Source organism: Danio aesculapii, chromosome 14 (assembly GCF_903798145.1).
Source record: "Danio aesculapii chromosome 14, fDanAes4.1, whole genome shotgun sequence".
NCBI lineage: Eukaryota > Metazoa > Chordata > Actinopteri > Cypriniformes > Danionidae > Danio > Danio aesculapii.
The window spans coordinates 26,576,250-26,599,681 of NC_079448.1; the positions used below are offsets into that span (position 1 = coordinate 26,576,250).

Consider the following 23,432-nt stretch of genomic DNA (forward strand, 5'->3'; position numbering starts at 1 on the left):
TTCTGCTAATCCAAATAAACGCAGTAAGGATAAACAGAGAAATAACATGATTTGCCAAACATAAACCCGTCCTTGTGGTTTGTGTGCAAGTGTAGGCTAATTAAAAAAAAAGAGAGGGAAAACACTTCTTTCAAAATCTGGTAAAGCTTTATGGCTGCATAAACCTACACTTTGCCTCCTCTGAAAGGAGAAAAAGAGCTCTCCATCTCTTGAGCAGAGGATGGGAGGAGAGGAGAAAAGAACAGGTACTACACCGAAAACAGACACGCTTCCCCTGCCATTGATGAGGCCATTATAGCACAAATGAGGACAGATTGAATCTAAGCTGTTCCGTCGGCCTCCCTCCTCTCTCTGGCCAACGAATGATTAATTGTGCGCAAGGGTCCGACTGCTGAAATGCACGATTTCCAGCCTGCCCCCTCCCCATCTCCCTGAGCTTTGGCGTAGACCGCACGAAGATAACGCAATAGGGCCATGTCTGGTGGCAAGGCAATTTCCTGTGCTTGAAAGTGCTGTTTGTGAGCTAATGACAGCTCTCTCTCCCCCTCCACTCCCCTAATCCATCCTCTCATTTAGCCATCAGCTTGCCCTTTCTCCCTCTGCCTGCCTGTTGTCTGTCACATAAAGACTCATCTATTGACTAAAGACAACCTTTCAATCAGGGCTTGCACAAGTAAGACCGACGTGTCCAGAGGGAGGCCGGTCCATGTTAAAAATGAAAGCTGCATGGAATATCGGAAAATCAGCTCTCTTGGGTTCCAAAAGTGGGACCACCGAGACCTAGATATCAGTCTAGAGGACATTTGCTGGATCTAAAAAGAAGTAATGTTTTTTATGTGAGCACATGGGGTTAGAAATGATTAGGATAAGGGGCGGCAGGGGCCGAAAAGGAGCTAAGCACAGTGTTATCGTTGCCAAGAGGAACATTTAAAAGGTCTTGCTTTAAGAAAATGACATTATGAAGGTAGAAAACGGCCAAACCATAAGCCCTGAAAAGAAGAAACAAATATTTCTCCAACCTTCCATATAAAATACATAGTAATGTATTTAGGTTTCGATCAAACGCCTACTTGTCTCCCACAAAACAATGCTGGGATGTTAGTGTAACCACAGCAATAAAATTGCCTCTCCAAATAAGCAAGTTTTGAGTCTGATTTTATGACGTTATTTTGTAAGCAGGATTATTAATGCTCCTCACACTCTCAAATAATCAACATGTAATCTGACTACGTACTGCAAATACTCAGAAGCTTTACTCTAGTTGTTATTGTATTGTTCTGCTATTGTACTACAGATGAGTACCTCCATATAAAAATGTATACCTTTGGAAGAGAAGATGCATTTGATGAGGCCATAGTATTGTGTTTTGTGCATTGACAAGGCAAGGAAACCGCAAAGACGTCCCTTTGGGGCACGCTGCCCGTGCTATCATACTAAACTCACTTTAGTTCGACCAGCAAGGTCTGTGCCAAGCTGTCGAACAAAATACATCACGCACACACTGACAAATGACAGCATTTGGCATGAGGATAGGACGGTGTTAATGTGAAAATTTGGGCCCTCTTATCAATGCATAGTGGGGAGCAAAGTCACCTTCAGGAGATGGCACGGAAATGTCTCGGCACTTTCTTGCTCATAAAAAATGACACAGAGGGGCAAAAAATTTCACATGATTTGACATTTGATTCAGAGCCAGAATTTTCTGTACAAAAGTGGTTATAAAATATGCAGAGGCTCCAGCGCTTGCAGGAGTGCGGTGTGTGTGTGTATAGACAAATCTTAGCGGGGTATATGGGTAGTTTCCAAAACGCTTTCTCACAATACTTAAACAAAATTCCCTCCTCACATTTAAACCACATTGCACAAAATAGCCCTGAAGGACAATTATAATATATTTTTGAAAATTTTCACAAAACGGCCAAGTGTTTAAAGACAGCAACAAACAAAAAGTGCTTATATATTGCTCTTAGCATAATTAGAAACAGACTAAAAGAGGCTTTCTCATTGTGCTCTTAACACAATAAGAACATATATCAGAACTGAAATGCTCAGTGTAACCCTGCTGGAAAATAAATCTGCTCCAATAAGAACAGCTGGACGTTCTTTATGATTGCTTTGACTTCATGAATATTTTATGAATAACTGTCCAAACTCATGCACAATATATTTATTACATTATATTATCATTTTTTGTTCCACTTGCAATGCAAAAAAACATCAAGGTAAGACTTTTTTTCCCCCAACGCCTACTTTTATTCGTCATTTTTAAATAGTTATTTTACATTTCACTTAAATTAATTGGCTAAGGAATCTTATTGAGTAAATCTTCATAGTGACTTAACCAAATACAAAAAAAGCGCTAGATATCAGACCATAAAGTTTGTAATAAAATTGAGTTTAAGGCATATACCCATGAAAAATATTCAGCTATTCTTACACCGCATGGAATTAATATTATATTTGACATGTAATTTGATTTATATTAGGAAAAACGAAATCGGAAACATGGCTGATGTTCTTAGCTATCACTTGAATTTCATGAATTTAATAAAACAAATATAGACACCTTATAATACTCGTGCCTTTACATTTAAAGTGAAAATGGAAAGATAAAAGGTTAAATTTAAAATAAAAAAGTGATCAGAATACAAATTGGGAGTAAGCGAAAGCAGTACCCAAGAATTAAATGGCAAATAATGGAATGGGTGCTCCTTATTAGGCAAGTTTAGGTGCTCTGCAGATGGAGAACACATCAATGTGCTGCCTACCGCACTTGCTCTAGCTCATTTGGATGCAAGTCACGTCCTATGTGAGAAAATGTCCGAGATAGCTTTGAAGTCATTAGTTCAGTCATTAGCGCAGTTATGTTAAATATAAATTACAATTCATCAGCAGAAAGGGCCGATCATTAATTCTGTGTAGTTTGGCAGGCGTTAAATCACTGGCAGTCATTTAGTTGTGGAGGAGGGTTAGCCACAAACTGCTCTGTCTAATCTCCACTCTGATCCGTCCTGAAACCTGATGGAAGTGTTTAAAATAGCTTCCCGCTTTGGAATTTTGTTAGTCCCTATTTATAGTGATCAACAAGAAATTTTACAGTAATCAGGAAACACAACAGTGCATGATGGGACATCTCTCAATTATGTCGCAGTGCACCATCTATTTTAATAGGCCTTTAACGATCATCGAGATTAAAAGATTCGCTTGGCCTCTGGAGTTATGCTTAACACACCACACTCAAACAATGCATTTAATGCGACCCTTAAATTACACCTCAAGTGTGCTTTGAATTGCAAAAAAACACACATTAGCATCTCATATTTAAATTATCATTCATTTACTGTATAACTCCAGATGTCACATTATACTAGTCCACACTGAAATATACACACGCTTGTTCTGAATTCCCAAAACACTGCTGTTCATAATTGTGTTACAGTGTTTAAAATTGTCTAAAAGCATTAAGGAACATGTAAAACTACTTAACAAGATGTTTGTGACTTGTGCTGCACAGAAGTATTTTGTAAATAGCCAAAAATACACTGTATGTTTCCAAATTATCGATTTTTCTTTTATGCCAATGTTCATTAGAATATTAAGTAAAAATCATGTCCCATGAAGATATTTTCTAAATTCATTCATTCATTTTCTTTTTCCGGCTTAGTCCCTTTATTAATCCGGGGTCGCCACTATTTTCTAAATTTCCTATTGTAAATGTACACTGAAAAAAATGATGTCTGCCAAAATTGTTGCAAACATTTTATATGTGTTGAATTTAAACAAACAAATTAAATGTATTCATGTTCAACTTAATTTGCTTGTTTAAATTCAACCCAAATCAAGTGTTTACAACCACTTAAGTAAATCCAAGGAATTATCTTTGAATCATTTTTTCAGTGTATGAAAACAAACATTCTAAATAGTAATATGCATTGCTAATAATTAAATTTGGACAACTTCAAAAGTAGTTTTCTTAGTATTGAGATTTTTTTTAACCCTTAGATTCTGGTCTTTTAAAGAGTTGTATCTCAACTATTATAATACTAGTCTAGCAAAATAAAAGCTTGAATGAAAAAGCGTATTTATTCACTTCTCAGATAATACATAAACCTCAATTTCCAAAATTTGACAGCTATGACTGATTTAGTAGTCCAGAGTAGACGCACACGGAATCTGCGCGCACAGAAATCCACAGATTTCCGTAGATTTACAGCCTATCATTGAGTCTATTTACTTAGTTGTGTGTAAATTTATATAAATAATTTTTTTTTAGTAATTTCAGTAATATTATTGACTAATATGAAAATGTTCACAGGCTTTACTTACCTACAACACATTTTGTAAAGTAATATTTTCTGTCTTTTAGTAGCTACAGCTGAGGTCAGATTTATTACTTAACTAGGCTTAACTAGGTTAATTAGGTTAACTAGGCAGGTTAGGGTAATTAGACAAGTTATTGTATAACGATGGTTTGTTCTGTAGACTATTGGAAAAATATATAGCTTAAAGGGGCTAATAATTTTGACCTTAAAATGTTTTTAAAAAAATTCAAAACTGCTTTAATTCTAGCCAAAATAAAATAAATAAGACTTTCTCTAGAAGAAAAACATATTATTGGACATACTGCTCTGTTAAACATCATTTGGCAAATATTTAAAAAAATTAAAATTAAAAGGTGGGCTAATAATTCTGACTTCAACTGTATATAGCAGATATATTATATGAGAGAATTGCTTTGTTTATCAAATAAATGGATCTAATAGGATTTGCATAGTAAACATTAAATTAAAAAGAAGTTAACATTTTTTTTTTTTATTCAACATACTAAGCTTTTAGTTACGATACACCTAAAATCATTCTGCATAAATCCGCAGATTTTTTCACAATATTCTGTGCAGAAATAGCAGAAAATGTCAGCAGATTCTGTCTGGCCCTAGTCCAGAGTCACATTTTACCATTAACGTCCACTTGGCTGTTATGACACCCACCAGAGTCTTTATTCAAAAGCAGTTGGATCTTCATGTGATGTGCTGCCATTCAAAAAGAGCAAGGTAAGACTAAGGTAAGTCTAAATTATAAGACATGCTAGAAATCATTATTCTCACTTTGACACTCAAAGCATTAGCACTCACGGTGAAATCGCATCACCTAAAGAACGGGCAATCTCTTTCGCCATCAATTACCTAGAAGTGTCATTTTCTTACAAACTACCCAATAGCATAGCTGTCATGTTAAATTAAAGGCATAGTTCACTTAAAAAAAATGAAAATGTACTCATTATTTACTCTTTCTCAAGTGGTTCCACACAATTATGAGTTTCTTTCTTCTGTTGAACACCAAACTGGTCTTCAAAGTAAGCTGAAACCTGTGACCATTGGCTTCCATCAAACATATACTATGGATGTCAAAGTTTACAGGTATCCACCATCTTCAAAATATGTTCTTTTGTGTTTAACAGAAGAAGAAAAAACTCATAACGGTAGTAAAGAATGAGTAAATGCTGACAAAATGTAAATTTTTTTGGGTTAACATGCTGAATCTGGATGTAAGGTGTAAGGTTGAGCTTGATTGTTGCGTATGTGGTTATTTAGTCATGATACAGTGTCATTTGGAGACCTCTGTGTTGCTGCCTCTCTAGAGAGGAGGAGAGATGGCTCAATCAGCAGGAAAGTGATGTGTATTCATGTACCACTGCTCTCCTTGGCTCACCAGGGTCTCAAAGGTCTTTGGCAGAATCTAGGGAGGTTCTGTATTATTAATGAAAATTGATTCCCGACTTACTCACACTTTCCTGCTCCCGAACTCCTCTTTTATAAGGTCATTTTATGCTCTGGTCACGAGGAGAAGACAGAGGACATAAAATGAAGCATGCTCCCTCTTTTCCTTCTTTGATTTTCTCTTAGCCTCTTATACACCTTGCTAGCACTGAAGGAAAACCTGTCTAACAATGATGTAACCGTCATGTCCTCTAGAGCCAGGAATTAATGCAGGGGGTGGCTTGGCTTTGGGTCCCCAGTGAGCGGCGCTCATTTGGAGGATGAGGTTGGCACTTAGTGCCCTGCCAATTGGCTTGATGGAAATGCGGCGGTTAGATTCCGACCCCCCCTCTACCTCCCCCGTATATCCCGCTCACTTCCACCCTCACATCCTCTCCGGGACGATCCAGGGGAAACCCAAAGAAAAGAAATATCACTTACAAACACATCATGTGTCAATAAAGCATGTGCATTAAAACTGTTCTGAGGTTAAAGATGACAGAAGAAGACTGAAGAAGCAGGCAAAAGAAGAAAGATCTGAACATCTAAGTGAGTCTAACACCCGGTTTGAGGTAGAAAACCAATTCTACAGATATTCTAGATAGAACATGCATGGTGCATTGGTGTTTTTAACAGTAATGTGCACCCGGAAAAGTCAAGACACTTTCTTTTTTCAGAGCGGCAACAATGCAGCACAGGATGACAAACGAGCAACTTTAGCTGTCGCACGGACGATCGCATGCTAAGCGCAGGACAGGGTGACACCAGACTATGTGCCACAGGTCCACAACGCAACACAGTTTGTCCTTCAGGAACAATCAGAAAACACACAGACACACAGAGTGAGAGTTAGAGGAAGGGACAGCAGAGGTGAGGAGAGAGGAAAGAACCCCGCAGAGGAGGCGGGAGGGGGACTCACAGTATCTCCAAATCGCGCAGGGCTCGGAAGGCTCCATCTTCGATGCAGCTGATGTGGTTGCTGTCCAGTTGCCTGCAGATGAGAGACAGAAGTCAGCGGCAGGTCTGCAGACGAGCGGGTGGGGGCTGAGGGGAGGGAGGAGGAGGAGAGGTGGGGGCTGCAGGAGGGAGGAAGGTAGACACACACACACACACACGGGCATCTCATATCTACTCTCCTCTCCTCACCGCAGTCGGGATAAAGGACCAGCTGGCTAAAAGTGGCCTGTCTGGCTATAACCTCCTCCTATCTCGTCCTCTCTCTCTCTTTCGCCACACTGCTGAGAGTGGGGGCAAAGAGAGGTAAGACAGAGAGAGAGAGAGAGAGAGAGAGAGAGAGAGGGTGAACAGGAGGCTGGCTATAGTGCACAGCCCAGCCCGTCTGTCAGTTTTCTGTAAATATTAATTGCATTTTCTCCCCCAACATCGTCCTCCCCCTCTTTTTTTTTTTTTTTTAAGTCAGAAAGGGAGTAATTTCATTACATTAGAGCAGCCAATCCATTACAAGCTTTTACCGGCTCTGTCACAGAAACAATTTCATTAAAGGAAAGGGGTTCGTAAATCAGCTGGGGTCACGACGCTGGACGAGCAGACACGAGGGGCACTTCTTCCTCTTTTTTTTTTTTGCTTCTTTTGCCTTTTACTTTAATTTGCAGACTTCGCTAACCGCTTGCCTCTATTTACCCCTCCCTTTCTGTGTTCTTAAAAGAGATGGATCTAAAAGAGGCTTGAATAAAGAAAAAGGAATCTAAGCGCTTTTCGTGAGTCATTTGTTCAGCAAACAGGGCTTCGGTGACATCTGACCCCGTGACAGACATGAAATAAAGAAGAACGGAACATCTCTGGCGTTTCTTTCACTCCATCCCTCCTTCTAAAAGACATGCATCTGTCTCCATAATTGCTGATGGGACAGACTGTGTGGCAGCCACCCACCACAGACACATTAACTATCATTGTGAAAATTAAATAACATTTATGAGCAAAAGTAAAATGTTTGTCTTTTACAGTTTTCATTCAAATCCGTCAAGCTTTTACTAGATGTACACACATTCTCTTGTGGCTTATTGCTTTTTAAATGGGCAACATTAATTATGTTATATATTGTCTATTACACGTACGCAAACATGTACAGCTATTTTAATGGGGACTTCCCATAGACGTAATGATTGTATACTTTGTTTATTCTATCCCCCTAATTTCCATCCTACCCATAATCCCACCCTCACAGGAAACAATCATCGTCACATTTTTAAAACACTTAATTCTATGAGATATATAAGCCTTTTTTCTTACTGGGACTGAAATGTCTACCTTTTAAATCAGAGATGCCCAAACTAGGGTCTGCAGGCCAAAATTGGCCCATGGTAACCTTTGATTTGGCACACCATCCCATCTGAGAATGGTTTAGAGATTGCCATATTAAGTTTAATGTACCCTTTTATTTATTTTTTTTTATTGTTAAGCTACAAAAAGCTTTCTGAAATTAAATGTTTCAATTAAAATGGTGTAAATGAATCAGATTTAGTTTAAAATATACATACGACGGATAGAGGACAATGCAAAGACCTTGGTGAGTGAATCAAGGCAAAGGCAGATTCTGCTTGACTAGTGTATTCAGCGTTGAACTTCTCTGTGTTAGAAATATGATTGTTTATGTTTTTATTGGAATAAGTTATGATTTAAAAAGGTATACTGTATTAGTTAATACGATTCAAAGTAAAGTTTTCAATTTATTTTTTAATATTATGAAAAATTCATATGAATTAGGAAATTACCCATGGCAACTGTAATGTAAAATAGTTTGGTATATTTATCTTCGGCCCACAGCTATCAATAATATTTGGTTTTTGGCCCTTCATACGAAAAAGTTTGGGCACTCTTGTTTTAGATAGGTTAGACAGGTTTGTTTGCTGTTGCAGGGAGAGGACAACTCAACAGAATGTCATTTTTCAAAATGATTATTACATTTTTTTATTTGTTATTTAATGTTTAGATTTGTTTAAATAAAAATGCTGTAAAATAATGGACTTTAGCATTTACAGTAGTCCCCTGACTATAATGTTTCTATATTCAGTAAGTATTTGAAACTTTGAATTTGTCTACAGTCAAACGACAACCTTCTAACAAAAAAAAAAAACTTCCAAATCTATTCTTAATTTTAAATTTGCCAATAATAATCCTTATAATAATAATGAAGCTATTTTTTATGGGAAAATTAGGACAAATATGTGTCTTTTTGTTTCTGAAACTTATCTTCATGCCATAATTTTGTCCACCTTGTCATACCGTTTGTCTGTTTGGTCACTCACAACAAATGATATTTTAAAGCCAATAGCTAGACTGTATAATAGTCCCTATAAGATTCACAATAGACTTTTTCTGGATGGACACATCACTGTGTTGCTCAATCACTCTCTAATGCTTTATCATTTCAAAATTACACTTTGAACACAGGGATCGTCAAATTTTAAATAGTGTTACCTCAGCAGCCCTTTCTGCTTTGATACCAAAACTTAATACAAGAACTGATCCTTCCTCCAGATCTGTAACAAACGAATGTCTGCCGTTAACGGCTTTTAAAAACTGTTATGGACAGAGATCTTTCTTTTAGTTATTCACTCAAGCTTGGAATGAGATCCCACAACATCTAAAAACAATACCAACACTAGGGTTGCACGGTTTACTGGTACTATGGTAGGATCGTGATACCATGGCTCCAAAATTCTGGCGGTGCCACTGTAGTTTGTAAACAGTAGTATAGTCATTAATGGTCTATCTACAATACATAATGTTGTATGTGAAAAAGTCTAAAATGCTCACACGCTTGTGCAACAATAGACCACTTTATTTGAATAGTCTGTGGAGCACTTTATGATTGCAAAACTGTGTAGGATTCACACCTTTATTAGTAGACTATTGCACGTTTTCTGATGCTTCAGTTCGAGCGCACATCTGAATCAGTTCATTTCTGGTCCTGTCAATATGATTTAGTAGCTACAACAGCCGCAACAATCTCTTAAAAAGAACAACTCACAAAGTGAATTTTCTGAAGTACTTTGGATTCTTACCTGAATAAACAAATAAGTATTAGATGAAAAACCCAAAAGAGCAACAGGAAACATTAAAACAAATCTGACCACTTTATATACACTGAAAAAAATTATTCAAAGATGATTCCTTGGATTTACTCAATTATTTTACGTTGAGTGGTTGTAAACAATTTATTTGGGCTGAATTTAAACAAACAAATTAAGTTGAATTTAATTTGTTTGTTTAAATTCAACACAAATAAATTGTTTGCAACAGTTTTGCATGCAACACTTTTTTCAGTGCAGCCTAATTTGCTCTTATTGTAACAAATTTTGTTTGGTATAATTTGTATCTTTATTTTAATGTATTTTTTTGTTGGTCAGTTATCTAAAAAATAAACAAAAAGAACAAATGCATTTTAGGTGAAGTGATGTGTTTCAATAATAAGAGAATTATGAGTTCAATTCAAGTAGGTCAATTATAACATATAAAATATAGTATTTCTGACCATTTTCTTTATTTCAGAGATGTGAGTTATGAATTACAGTATCGCAGTACTACATGGTGTCACGATACTTCAGCTGGTTTAAAAATCCCATGCTCGTCATCTGATGGTCAACTATCGCTGTAGCCACTGAGATAGTAGGCTGTTTCTCTTATTAATTTGTATGTTTGGTGATTGTTTGTACTGCTCTCATCTGTTGATGAATGAGATGTTAATGATGTTTGTATGTTTTTATGTTCTGCAGAGCAGGAACCTGCTGAAGAGTCAGGCCCGATTATCCTTTAAGCTTTTCCTGTTTAAAAAAAGTTACAAAAAAAAATTATAATAATCACTTTCCCAATGATGGGTTGCGGCTGGAAGGGCATCCGCTGAGTAAAACATGTGCTGGATAAATTGGCAGTTCATTCCGCTGTGGTGACCCCAGATTAATAAAGGGACTAAGCCGAAAAGAAAATGAATGAATGAATAATAATCCCAACATATAGCTAAGTGCTAATATGCAGAACATCAGAGGATATTGTGAATTCTTAGAACTACAGAAGTCAAACACAGCCCATCCAGTCAGATTTTGAGTCATATCAATCTGCATTATTGGAGCATGTGAAGCTCTCTGGAGAATGTCATTGTGATCACGAGAATAAGATCTGTAACAATGATTATACTGTGCATAGTCAAGGGCGAATAGCTGTCTTGAATGTACATATGGGTGTCTGAATATCTGCGTATTTGGTGATTGTTCGGAGAGGTGGGACATAGTAGTGGTGGGTAATGAAAATCCCAGTTTTAATTTCCCTGCTCTAATTACATTGGCCTTTAATCATCCCAGTCATGAGCCGTATTGGCACTTTAGAGCTCACGTCCTGCCAGTGTCCCATCTGGAGTGAACGAGAGGAAGAAACAGATATGGGTCTTCCTTCCCCTCACTAGACTATTAATCTGACAGAGTCGGTGATGCTAACCAGCAGCCACGTGGCAGTATTTCATTCACGCTCGATAGCTAACACAGTGAATGATTCAGAACTGACCATCAGTACAGCCAGGAGCATGCATGATCATGAATCTCATACTCACTCTATCTTTGGTTGAAACAGATATATTGTACAGTGCATGACCTTTGACCGTCAAATCAAGTGTGGTTTGAGGATTTGTGTCTGTATCACCCTCACATTTTGTTATCCCTTATGGTTCTTTTTAACCTTGTCTCCTCTTATTTAGCCTGAGATAAAATTAATTTGAGAGAGTAAAACCGTCCCTTCGAATAACTACAATTAAAATCCCTAAATATAAACGCATTTTACATGAGTTTGGAAGCAGGTGCCTGATGTTTGGAATGCAATCATTTTAGACAATTCTGGCAGGTAATTAGGCAAAATCATTTTGGTGATGGCCTTTTGCTCTCGTATACTAAAATAGCATTTTAGATGGTGCACTGGTTAGTCCAGTTCCCAAGCACATCATACTTGATTTTCAAAACCACAGGGTTTATTTGTTGTACAATTGCACATTGGTGGATTTATTTAGTAAATGTATTTCCATTTTATTTCAAGCTCGTATTTTATCACATGAAAAGTATTTTGATCAATTGAACGTACAGTATTTTTAAGGTTATTTATGTGCATATCAGCGTTTCCATTGATCATCTAGGTTCCTGTTGTTTTTTTTTCATCTCACTTTACATTGTGTCATTTGTAAGCTTGGGACGATAACCGTTTTCAAGGTATAATGCGGTTTGGAAAAGTCAAGGTTTTAAAACCACCAACATTTTCTGCTATACCTTTCCTATGGTATATGTAAGATTTTTTATTTATGTTTTTATTTCTTTTTTATTTCTTTAGGACAACAGTCTCTGCAGCAAAAAAAAAAAAGATATCCAAAGATGCCATTTTAAATTGTGAAGAAATCTGTTTTTGAAACTAATGAAGACAGCAGAAGTCAATAATTGATTTGAATTATTTCACCTGACATGTTTTAATGTGAAGTGACGCTGGACAAAGGGAGTGTGGAATGGTCAGGCAAGCAACGGTCAATATAGGGGCAAACAGATGTATGCAGGCAAATCCAGAGTCATAGTCAAATACACAGGCAGTACAGGCAGGAAGCAGGCAACATAAACTAACAAAAAAACAAATAAATAAACAAACAAACAAGGCAAGGGGTCAAAAACACGGCAAGGCAAGGAAAACACGTCATAATGTTTACAAAACTGCTCAGCAAGACTCAGCAACAATGTGTGTGTTTGTGCTGTTTTTATAGTCCATGTAATCAGTTTGCAATCAGACATAATCTAGGCCAGGTGCATGAGTGGTGCATGACTGGATCTTGTAGTTCTTTTGCTGGCAGATTTGTAGTTTGTTAGCAAACTGTGTGTTTATCAGCGATCTGCACAGACTGGACACAGGTATACTGTTCCAAAATATTTTAAATGTTTCTCAAAGTAAAATATATTGTGTTAAAAGGGGAAAAAGTTGTTGTTTTTTACCCAGATATTAAAAAGAACATTTTTTAGAGCAGTAATCACAATACAGTGAAACCGTGATATTTTTATGTAAGTTTATCATACTATCAGAATCTGTTATCGGCCCATGCCTAGTCATTTGACTATATCATATATTTATAAAAAAATCCACATACTTATAGTAATCATCACATGAGCTTTACATGTTAAAATGTTGAAACGTCACATGTTGAAACATGAGGGACACATGCGAAACACACATTATATAAACAGCATGAGCACTCATTTCAGTAGTTGTCATCAAAATGATCAAAATATACAGAATTTCCAGAAATTTTCAAAGAACACTTGATATATATATTAGTCTGTGTGGATTGAATGTATACATTACACAAGTTTCACTTCTTAAATGGAGAAATAAATCAACTTTTTGAAGATATTCTAATTATATGACCAGCACTTGTATATATATTTGGGAAAATGTGATCACATTAAAATGTTACAAAAGCTTTGTTTGATATGATTTTAACAACCCAGGTCCATTCTGATTACGTACCCATATATACCTTTCTGGAGAGCACCAAATACGTCCCAGGAGTTACAGTTTTTTTTTTTTTTGTTGCAGTTTTTGTTTTCAAGAATCCACCAGAGGGCACTGTGTGCGCTTTTTGAGATCTCAAATTTCTCTCGCGAGAGCTATTTGCGCCTGCTATTCTCGGGTAAATTCACCAGAGGCCACTGTCGACTGACCAACTGAATGACTGACTGACCGACGATAACCCCACCCACAACCTTCCTTAAACTCAACCGATAGCGTTTTAAAAAGCACAGATTGACTGTGCCCAGCCACTTCTCTAAACCCAACTGACAGCGTTTTGAAAAGCAATCCAGAAAAAAAAAGCCCACGTGGCAGCTTGAATTTTACCACGTTATCAGATTTTACCACATTCTCATCTAGTTTGTTTTAGTTGTTGGCTTTTGTTTTTGTCTTGCCTACTTTCTGGAACCATTCTACACCGGACTCGAACACCGTTGTCACAGTCAACTCCGCTCTGCATCTAAAATCCTCTGATGTACGTGACGAGCCACTGGGTAAACTGGAAACAGTGGAAAAGCCGTCCACACAGAGGTAAGCAGTCAGCTGGTAAACGCGAAAAGAAATGGCATCATACCGCCCCCCTAGCGTTTGTTTTAAAGACAAAATGCAGCCATGTGTTCCTCTGGCTACATAATTTGCGATCTCCAGATACAGGGCTCCGTTTTCAGAATGAGCCTATGTTGTATTTTAATGACTGCACATAGGAAGCTCATGTGAAGTTCAGGTGATGCTTTGTAAGGTCTCAGTTGATTTGATCTCATACAGTTCTCTTCCATCTTTGTTTATTAAATTTGATTTTGTATTGGTTTCCTTTTAGTTTTATTTCAAATTGTCCCTTGTCCTAACTGAACTGAAGGACACTTCCAGTGTAGACGGCTTTCCTGAGTAAGTGATTCCCAATGCTTGCAAACATCAGACTTTTGATTGGCTGCTGTGGGGTCGTGTATTTCACACCCATCTAGCCCTGATCATGTGTAGCATGAGTTTCAGCACCAGCAGCGCACATCAAAAGCAGAGATCTGCCGTCTGCAGAGCCCCGTCTGCCGGTCACAGAAGCTCGTAAAAAGCAGACATTGACTACACTTCGCCCCCTTGGCCATAATTCAAACCCACGCACAGTCAGAGTGACATTCTGGGTACAGGAGCATGAAGTAGAAAGGCTTTTATTAGCACCCAGATGAGAGCCTCCCACAAGGGGATAAAAATCAAAGTGTCCACGTTTACCATACCGGACGCTCTGCTCTCTCAATTATACCTCGGCTTCAGGTACCAACACCATTTAATTCCATCAGCTATGAATAACAAATCAACAGAAATAAATGTGTATGAATCCACACCTCATACTGCACCCGTTCTAATAGGATCTGTACCTCGCTGACACAAACAGGGATGTAGATATTGATATAAAGCTCAAGCAAGTTTTTACCGAAGGACATGCAGTGCATATGATGAGGAAATCTACTTCGCCTGCACTATATGATTTTGTGAGGTTAACATGGCCGTCGTATCACGTCGTTAACATGGCCGTCTGGTGAAAGGTAGAAGTAGGGCTGCACAATATATTGTTTTAGCATCGATATCGCAATGTCTGAATTAGCAATAGTCACACTCCAGGATGTGCAATGTGGAGTCAGGATTGTAGTTTACAAGGTACAACAGTTCAGAACACATGACAATTGTGGAGTCATTTCAGTTTAGCTTTTGAACGTTTAATTTAACAGTAAAAAAGGTGAAGGTGTATGAGTTGGGTGTGTTTTAAAGGAAAGTGACTGTGTAAGTACTTTAAGTGAGTTTAATTCATTTGTGTACAAGGAATTATAATGTTTGTTGCTTTAATAAAGACAATTTTTATTTTATAATTTATATTTATTTACACATTAATTTATTTGCTGCTTGTTCAAACTACTTGTTTAAAGGATCACGAAACACCAACACACATTTTTGTGAGCTGTTGACAGTCATAAATATATATATAATTTATTTATTTATTTATATATGTCATACATTGCTAAAAACACTATTAGGACAAACATATTTCATAAAAAAGTGAAAATTGGTTGTTTTTGCGTTGTTTTGAGCAAAAAAAAAAAGAAATTTTGAAGCTACGTCACGGCGATTAGATCATTGTGTAAATTCCAGCTTGGAGATTGGATAGTGACGTCATCGAGTTTTCAGTATTAACTCATGAGAAAGACTTGATTCCAACGAAGGTTTTGTTTCCATTTCCCCACGATGAGAGCACAACTGTAGTGCTACAGTGGTTTGCTAACACGTAACAAAAATATGTTTGTAAAAAACTGTTTTTACCCGAGAGCTTTGTGCATCTAGAAATGGTGAAATGCGAAATTGCCACTTGTCTTGTTTAGAGAAAAGATGCTGTTCCAGTTCGTGTTGATTGTCCTTTCTCTACGGATTTGGTAAGTGTGTGATCAGTGTTCATTGTTTATGTTTCTACCGGATGGCAAAGTTAGTTAGTATCGTCAGCAGTACTCTTTCAGTTTTTCAAGACATTTCTTTAAGTAACTACTTTAAGTGACCAAGTAGTTCACAGTAATATCACTACAATATTATGGACTGAAAATGCTTTGTTCTGTGTCTTTTTAAAGGGTTGTATAACAGTCACAGCTGTTCTCTGAACCCGAAGTGTGGAGTGAGGTGGGGTGCCAGACTTCCCTTTTCATGCAAACCCATCCCTTGTTCGTTGCTGGACATTCCCACCTAAACAAAGCCGGACTCCCCCTCTTTCCTTACCTTTTTTAAACTAGAGGTGTGAGACACAATTCAAAAAACTAAATGAGATTTTGTTTTATATCTAATCCACATAAATTTGTGAAAGGGAAAAGTTAACTTAATTGGTTTGTGTTGGGACGACATGAAATAATTGTTTTTGTGCAAAAGTAAACCCAGTATTTTTTTAAGTGATTGAAGGCTATAATCCAGCTGTATTGTACGTTTAATTATTATATTTCTGTATCTGAATACTGCATTTGTATCGTCGTTCTACTGTATTTATCTATTCTGGGGTGCATTTCCCAAAACCATCGTTAGCCAACTAAGATCGCAAGTTGCATCGTTACAAACATAGATTGTTGATTTGGCGTTTTCCAAATCCATCGTTCCAATGAACATTCGCAAACTGTGTCGCAAACTTGTGCACTTGCAACTACACCTCTGGTGCTGTAGTTAGAAACATAGTTCCTGGCTGTGTTATATTCCCACTTATCCCCCCTATGCCCAATTCAATTAGAACATTCTAACATTTTAACTTGAATGATTAAAAATAAAAAAACATTAAAGTCACCACTCTTAGGTGTAATTTGGTTTCAAAGTATTTTCACAGTTCAGGTTTAGCGATCTTCATGTTTACAATTGCGCTCCCTTCGCAGTGCACTTTGAAAACATTGATGTAATTTTGATCACGGCCTCATGACGAAAGCTATAGGTGACCTATTATTTAAAAGTGGAATTTGGAACAGTACGTCTCCAAAACTTGTAAAAACAAAAAAACATAGCATACGTTAATGCTTTTAATTTATACTAGGTTATTTATTATGTATCTGTACTGTATATGACATGGGCCTGTTGGTTAGAACATTTCTGCAGTGGTTCTAATTGTGTCAAATTGTAGACTTAAAAAAAAAGTAGACTTTAAAAAAATTATAACAAATAAACAATATCCCACTTAATAATAATAATAATAATAATAATAATAATAATAATAATAATAATAATAATAATAATAATAATCGTCATCATCATTAATATTTCTAATATTGTTATTAAAGTAGAATTTTTTTCATTTCCTTATAAATAATAAATATTAAATATCATTTCATAATAAATAGCCTCATTATTTATTTATTTATATGATTTATATATGAGATTAGAATACGTGTTAGCTTTTGTAAGTGAATTTATGTTTTAGAACAGAATATGTAATATTCTCAATAATATTTGTAAAGGAAACATATATAGGCCCTATATGTGCCATTTACATATATTTCAATTAATATGAAAAGTGAGTGTATGTATTTAGCAAAATTAATATTGGATTTTATTTTAAATGTGTGTTTGTGTAAAACAGTGTAATTTGCACAATGAAATTATGGGCTTCTTCTCTAAAGAAGTAGCTACTCCACCCTATTTAGAGAATCATTATGGGTGTTTTACGTTATAACTAACGTGGTTCAAACAACAGATCTGCGACAGAGAAACTATAGGTTTTGGGAAACACTTGTCAGTACATCGTTGTTTTTTCACAGTTCAGCCACGAGTTATGTTGTTCTTTGGGAAATGCACCCAAGGTCAGTTGTTTATTATATTTTCTGCAGATCATAATCATTCAAATCAATAGAAAATATTTATTTTCTTTCTAAAAGGACTTCTCGAGTTATCTAGTGAAAACATAATTTTAAAAAAAATATTGCAATTTATTATTTTTTTCAATATCATGCAGACCTAAGTTGTAGCGAACGGCTAAAGCCATGGACGCAGATGGAGATATTGGATATCTGGTTTAATAGGGTGCTACATAGACTCTCATTAGCCGGAGGAACCATCTTGACCATATTAACCAGATGGCCCCTCTATAAATGGTGGAGGATGCTGGCTGAAGGCGGATGCTGACTCTAGAATGCTGTAGCCTGTAAAGCTCTGGACGATATTAGAGGCAGAGATTCAACCTGCCCTCAAAGCATGCACAGCCATTTTCAAACAGAGGACATTAAGGTAGAAAAGCATATGAGAAAATCAATTCATTCCTGGAACGCTGCCTGTCCATTTTTTTTTCCTCCTCCTTCCCGTTAAAAAACCGAGGGCTGGATGATTTCAGCAATTAAATCAAGAGTCACCTTGCCACGCGTTGCAGAAGCAGGTCGGTGGGAGAGAAACAGGCAGCGCTGCTGACGTACAAATCCATCCATTTCCCCTCAATCCTTGTTAGTCCCCTTTTTTTCTCCTCTAAAAAGCCCTACCTGAAGAAATGAGTGTTGCCTACCTGTACCTATCATTCATCCATCAGTGTGTGAGGGTGCACATGACAGTGATGTGATGAGCACTCATACATTTTATTAACATAGAACAGATCACCGTAAGAACGTCGGTAGAAAACATGTCACAAAAACGGGAAGTGTAGTGAAGAACAAGCTCAAATATGTATACTGTGTTTGGGAATATTACATTTTAAAGGATTAAACTAATAACGTTTGTGTTACTTTGTATGAAAAATAATGTACAAAAAAGCTAAATGTGTTTTTTTTTTTGTGTTTTTTTGATGTGGCAATTTAAGATTTAAATATGCAATTACAAGAAGCACCTGCAAATTAAGAAAATGTGCTGCAATTTCTCACAACACATGCAAATTGCATGGAGCACAATGGAAATGTTTAAAAGGGAACCTAAAATGTGATGGACCCATTTTCTTAATTTGTTTGCATTGTGAGAATTTGCTGCGCGTTCTCTTAAAGGGAAATTGTCACCTATTTTACCGCTTTTTCATGATTTAATAAGTCTTTTGTGTCTCTATAATGTGTCTATAAAGTTTCCGCTCAAAGCACCCATCAGACTATTTATTATACATTTCAGTGTATTGGAATTTGCTGCTCTGAAAACAATGTAGCTGTTTTTGTGGACACACTATACACACAGTTCTGTCCAAACAGCTTATAAAAGCTGATTTTTATCATAGGTGCCCTTTAATGTGTTTGCGTTGTGAGGATTCACAACACGTTTGCTGTCAAACCAATGAAGATCTTTTCTTAATTTGTTGGTCTTGCAAGATATAAAAGCAGAAAAACGCATTATTCATGTTTTACTTATTACTCGTCATTAACAGAATAACACATTGTTCAGATTCTTAACTAAATTCTAAAGATTATATTTAGATTTCTTTAACTTTTTTAAATTTATTTTTTGCCCTTATTGACAGGACAGTAACAAGACAAAAAAGAAAGAGAGAGGGGGACAGAATTGTCAACAGGAAATAGGAACGTCAATGTGCAATGTGCTTTTTAAATGGTATAAATTCATATCTCCATTGACTGAATTAAAAAAAAAATTCTCAGATTTACCCACTGCAAATAAAATCACCTCAGTTTAAACAGATTTAAGAAACTGAAAATAATTCTACACAACTGATGTTTATTTACATACAGTATGACATTGATGTGTTCTACTGTATATAAATACATACATATCAAATGTCAACTCATTAGTGACAAGCAAAATTCGTAATATTGGCTGCTACTAGAACTACAACACGTTTTAATGTTTACATATACAGTTGAAGTATGGGCTGAGCCGAAAAATTATAAAATTTATGTCAATAACAATGATAAGCTCTGAATTTTTATCTCTATATTGATCTAAGAGCCAATCACACAGTTGAAATGTGCAACAATTGGAATCTAAATGTGTTTTGATATTAGAGATGTACCAAATTTTCGGCTACCGAAAATTTATCAGCCGAAAATATGTTAGACCATTTAATGGACCGTCTAATTTTTGTGGCTACAGACATTGTTGGGGTACTCTTTTAAATCTGGAAGCAATAACAACTTGTATTAAAATATATATTGTTATCGTTGAATATAGAAAATAGTTGTCGAGACTGCATTTTTGCCATATCGCCCATCCCTAAGTTGACATCAAAACGATTAGCCGTCCTGTGAATTTGTTTTTCTTATTCAAACATTTCCCAAATGATGTTTAACAGAGGAATTTTTCACAGCATTTTCTATAATATATTTTCTTTTAGAGAAAGTCTTATTTGTTTTATTTCAGCTAGAATAAAAGCAGTTTTTAATTTTTTATAACCATTTTAAGGTCAATATTATTAGCCCCCTCAAGCAATATTTTTTTTTCGATAGTCTACAGAACAAACCACCATTATACAAAAAAAATGGCCCTAACCTGCCTAGTTAACCTAATTAACCTAGTTAAGCCTTTAAATGTTTTTAAAACATTTAAAGTTATAAAACATTTACATCTTATAAAAATGTAGGTGTCTGTCTTGAGGATAAGTTGACTCATACTGCAGTTTTCATATTGATAGCCTTTAAAAAAACTCAGACCTCCATTAAGTTTTTATTTTTGTTTAAAAAATGTTTCTTCTCTGTAGCTCGAAAATGTTGCGAGTACATTTCTATCAGTATTGGGTTATGGTGATATACTTTATATGCACGCACCTCTGAATGTTTTTAAAAAATTGGATATTGTTTATCATAGTGCTTTACACTTTGTCCCTGCACACACACATACATCACTGAAATTTATATAAAATGACAGAATGGACCTCATTACAGTCAAGGCGAAAACATCACATCTTAGGTTTTATTTTTAAAGCTTTAGTTGGTAAATTACCACAGTATATAACTAGTTTGTTGGAGTCCTGTTCAAATACTTATAATACCAGATCAGCAGATATACTCTTACTTAAGATGACATTTTTTTTCCACACAGAGTTAGGTCAATCTGCATTCTCTAAGTATGCTCCTTACAGTATGTAGAGTATGGAATGAGCTTCAAGATATACTACATATGAAATCCATACCATCTATCGTTGTATTTAAAAATATTTTAAAGACTGTAAATTAAGAACAGTGCACACGTTTTAACAATTGATTATGGTTTATATTATTTTTGTGTGTGTCTATGTGTTGTGTGTTTTTTGTAACTCTGTCCTATGCTGCCTGTCTTGACCAGGACTCCCTGGTAGAAGAGATATTGTATCTCAATGGGACATTCCATGAAAAAAAAAAAAAAAATAAATAAATAAATAAATAAAAAAGAATGATAAATATGCCACTTTAAGTTACTACTTCTATATTGAAAAATATCTAATAAAATATTATGTACTGTCATCAAACAGATATTTGGGAAAAATGTAGAGGGGGTCTAATAAATCAGGAGAGCCAAAATTACGAATAAATAACTACGTACAACAATTAAATAATGTAATTTAAAAAAAAGTTATCTTACAGAAATATTATATGGTCAGTTTTATAAATAACGTCCTACCATCGAGCCAACTGACAGCCTAACACACATTAAATATGGCTTTTTACCCCAACACTGTTTTAACATATCGGTTACATCTGCCTGCAGAGAAGCATTGACCTGTGTGGATGATTGACGGCACTTCTGCAGCCTGGGACTTATTTGACAGGGGTCAGTGAGGTCAGAATTAGTATTGACAATCAGTTAACTCAATTTGACCAGGGCTGGTGCCATTCAACATTTATACACAAATGAGTGTCACTCTAAAAAACAGTGATCCAAAAGACCACCCTGAATAAAAATGAACTACTTAAAATGATATTGATGAGCTTTGGCACAGTGGTCCAATATATACAGTAGGTTTGCAGCTTAACAGTTCAGATCAATCCTCATTTTACTTTGGAATCTGTTGCTTTGGATTACAGCAAGCACTCACTTACTAACATACTCTGACTAAACGCACCCATGCTTTTTAAACTCTCCAACCTCTTCACACTTTTCACTGTCTATTTCTTTCTCTTGGTGTGAAAAGCATGACTGTCTTCAAACAAAAGCCAACTATATTTCCATACCTCTCAGAGATATCTACTGTATGATGACTTGACCCACAGTTCCCAACCCACAGTGGGAAAGACTTCGTCTTTGTCGCAAAGCTGGTATCAGATACTGCACTGAAACCGCCCAGAACTTCACTAAGCGATTGAGTCTGGGAATCCACATAAACGCTGTATGGCCACATACCACAGCAAATCTGCGACTACAAACAAAATGCTCCATTAACGATGACCTCAGCTTTGTGTCCTTCATTCATTAAAGAGAATTATCAGAATGCTGCTCGCAGGACTTGCTTTGAAGAAACATGTAAAGCTGTGGAAAGCAATGTTTATTATTGGAGGCGTATTATAGAGACTACCAGTTTCCTAGTGTTTCCTTTTCTATTAACTAGTTGTATTAATTACTTTTTTATTACGTGATTTTTTTTTTAATTCAAAAGTGTGAACAGTCTCTTTTTTATTGTGTGAGCAGTCTCTTTTTTTAAACAAAACCCTTTAAAAAAAGGTAGACTGGGTGTCACATATGGGTTAAAAAAGTACACAATTAAATTGTCATGTAAAAGCAACAAATCAGTTTTATCTGGGTTATTTTTGACGATTTACAAAACATTTATGTGTGTACTGTTTTGATTGTTCTTATAATGTCCTTAAATCATTAATTCAACTTCCATATTTATTTATTAATGGAATTTAGTTTTTTTATAATTTCTTTTATTTCTACAATTTCTGGATTCCAATGTTTTGGTTGTTTTGTCTACCCATTGTGGAAAACCCTTCCATCTGTATGTAAATTGCAATAAAAACTAGTAAAAAGACCACCTGGAATAAAAATATCACCTAAAATGATATTGATGAGCCTTGGCACAGTGGTCGATATATACAGTATGTTTGTAGCGTACAAGTTTAGATAAATCCTCGATTTACTTTGAGTGCTTGGAAAATGCATTTTTTAATCCAAAGCAACAGATTCCACTTACTAGTGAACTGTCTAAATTAAGGGTGCGCAAACCTTTTCGGATAAAGGGCAAAAAACAAATACTATTGAGAGCTGTGTGTTGAAGGTAAATATACTATATTACATTGCATGGGTAATTTCCTAATTTATTAGAAAACATTACTTGAAATTGTATTAATGCAGTATAACATTTCAAATGATAATCTATTGCAATAAAACCATACACAATCACATTTAACACATTTTACGTCGGTATGTAAATTTGGAAATTGCAATAAAAACTAAATGAGAAAAGAGAGATATTTCTGACTTCCTAGGTTTTCTGAAAGCCAGAGTTTTTTGTGTAAATAATTTGAGGTTTACACACTCTTGAAAGCCTCTCACATATATAAAAAGGTATTGTTTAGGATAATGTTTAATTTTGTAATGCATTATCAAGTGCCATGAAAAAATAGAATGTATTAATTTTGCAACATATTGCGTCTTATATAGCTAGATCTACAGTATATTGTCTGTAGTTTCAATAATTTAAATATTATGTATTTATTCATTCATTTATTCAGTTTCCTTCGCCTTAATCGGCTTAGGCTGCAATCCAGTACTGGGAAACATCCATACACACAACAC

General features: G+C 35.8%; 1 protein-coding gene across 1 annotated transcript in view; it reads right to left on the reverse strand.

Annotated features, from left to right (window-relative positions):
* slit3 (slit homolog 3 (Drosophila)) overlaps positions 1-23,432 on the reverse strand; it is a 261,693-nt gene that overhangs the window by 102,600 nt on the left and 135,661 nt on the right. Inside the window, exon 6 of the mRNA XM_056472572.1 lies at positions 6,676-6,747. Coding sequence (XP_056328547.1) covers positions 6,676-6,747 — 72 coding nt within the window. The remainder of the gene's footprint in view (positions 1-6,675; positions 6,748-23,432) is intronic.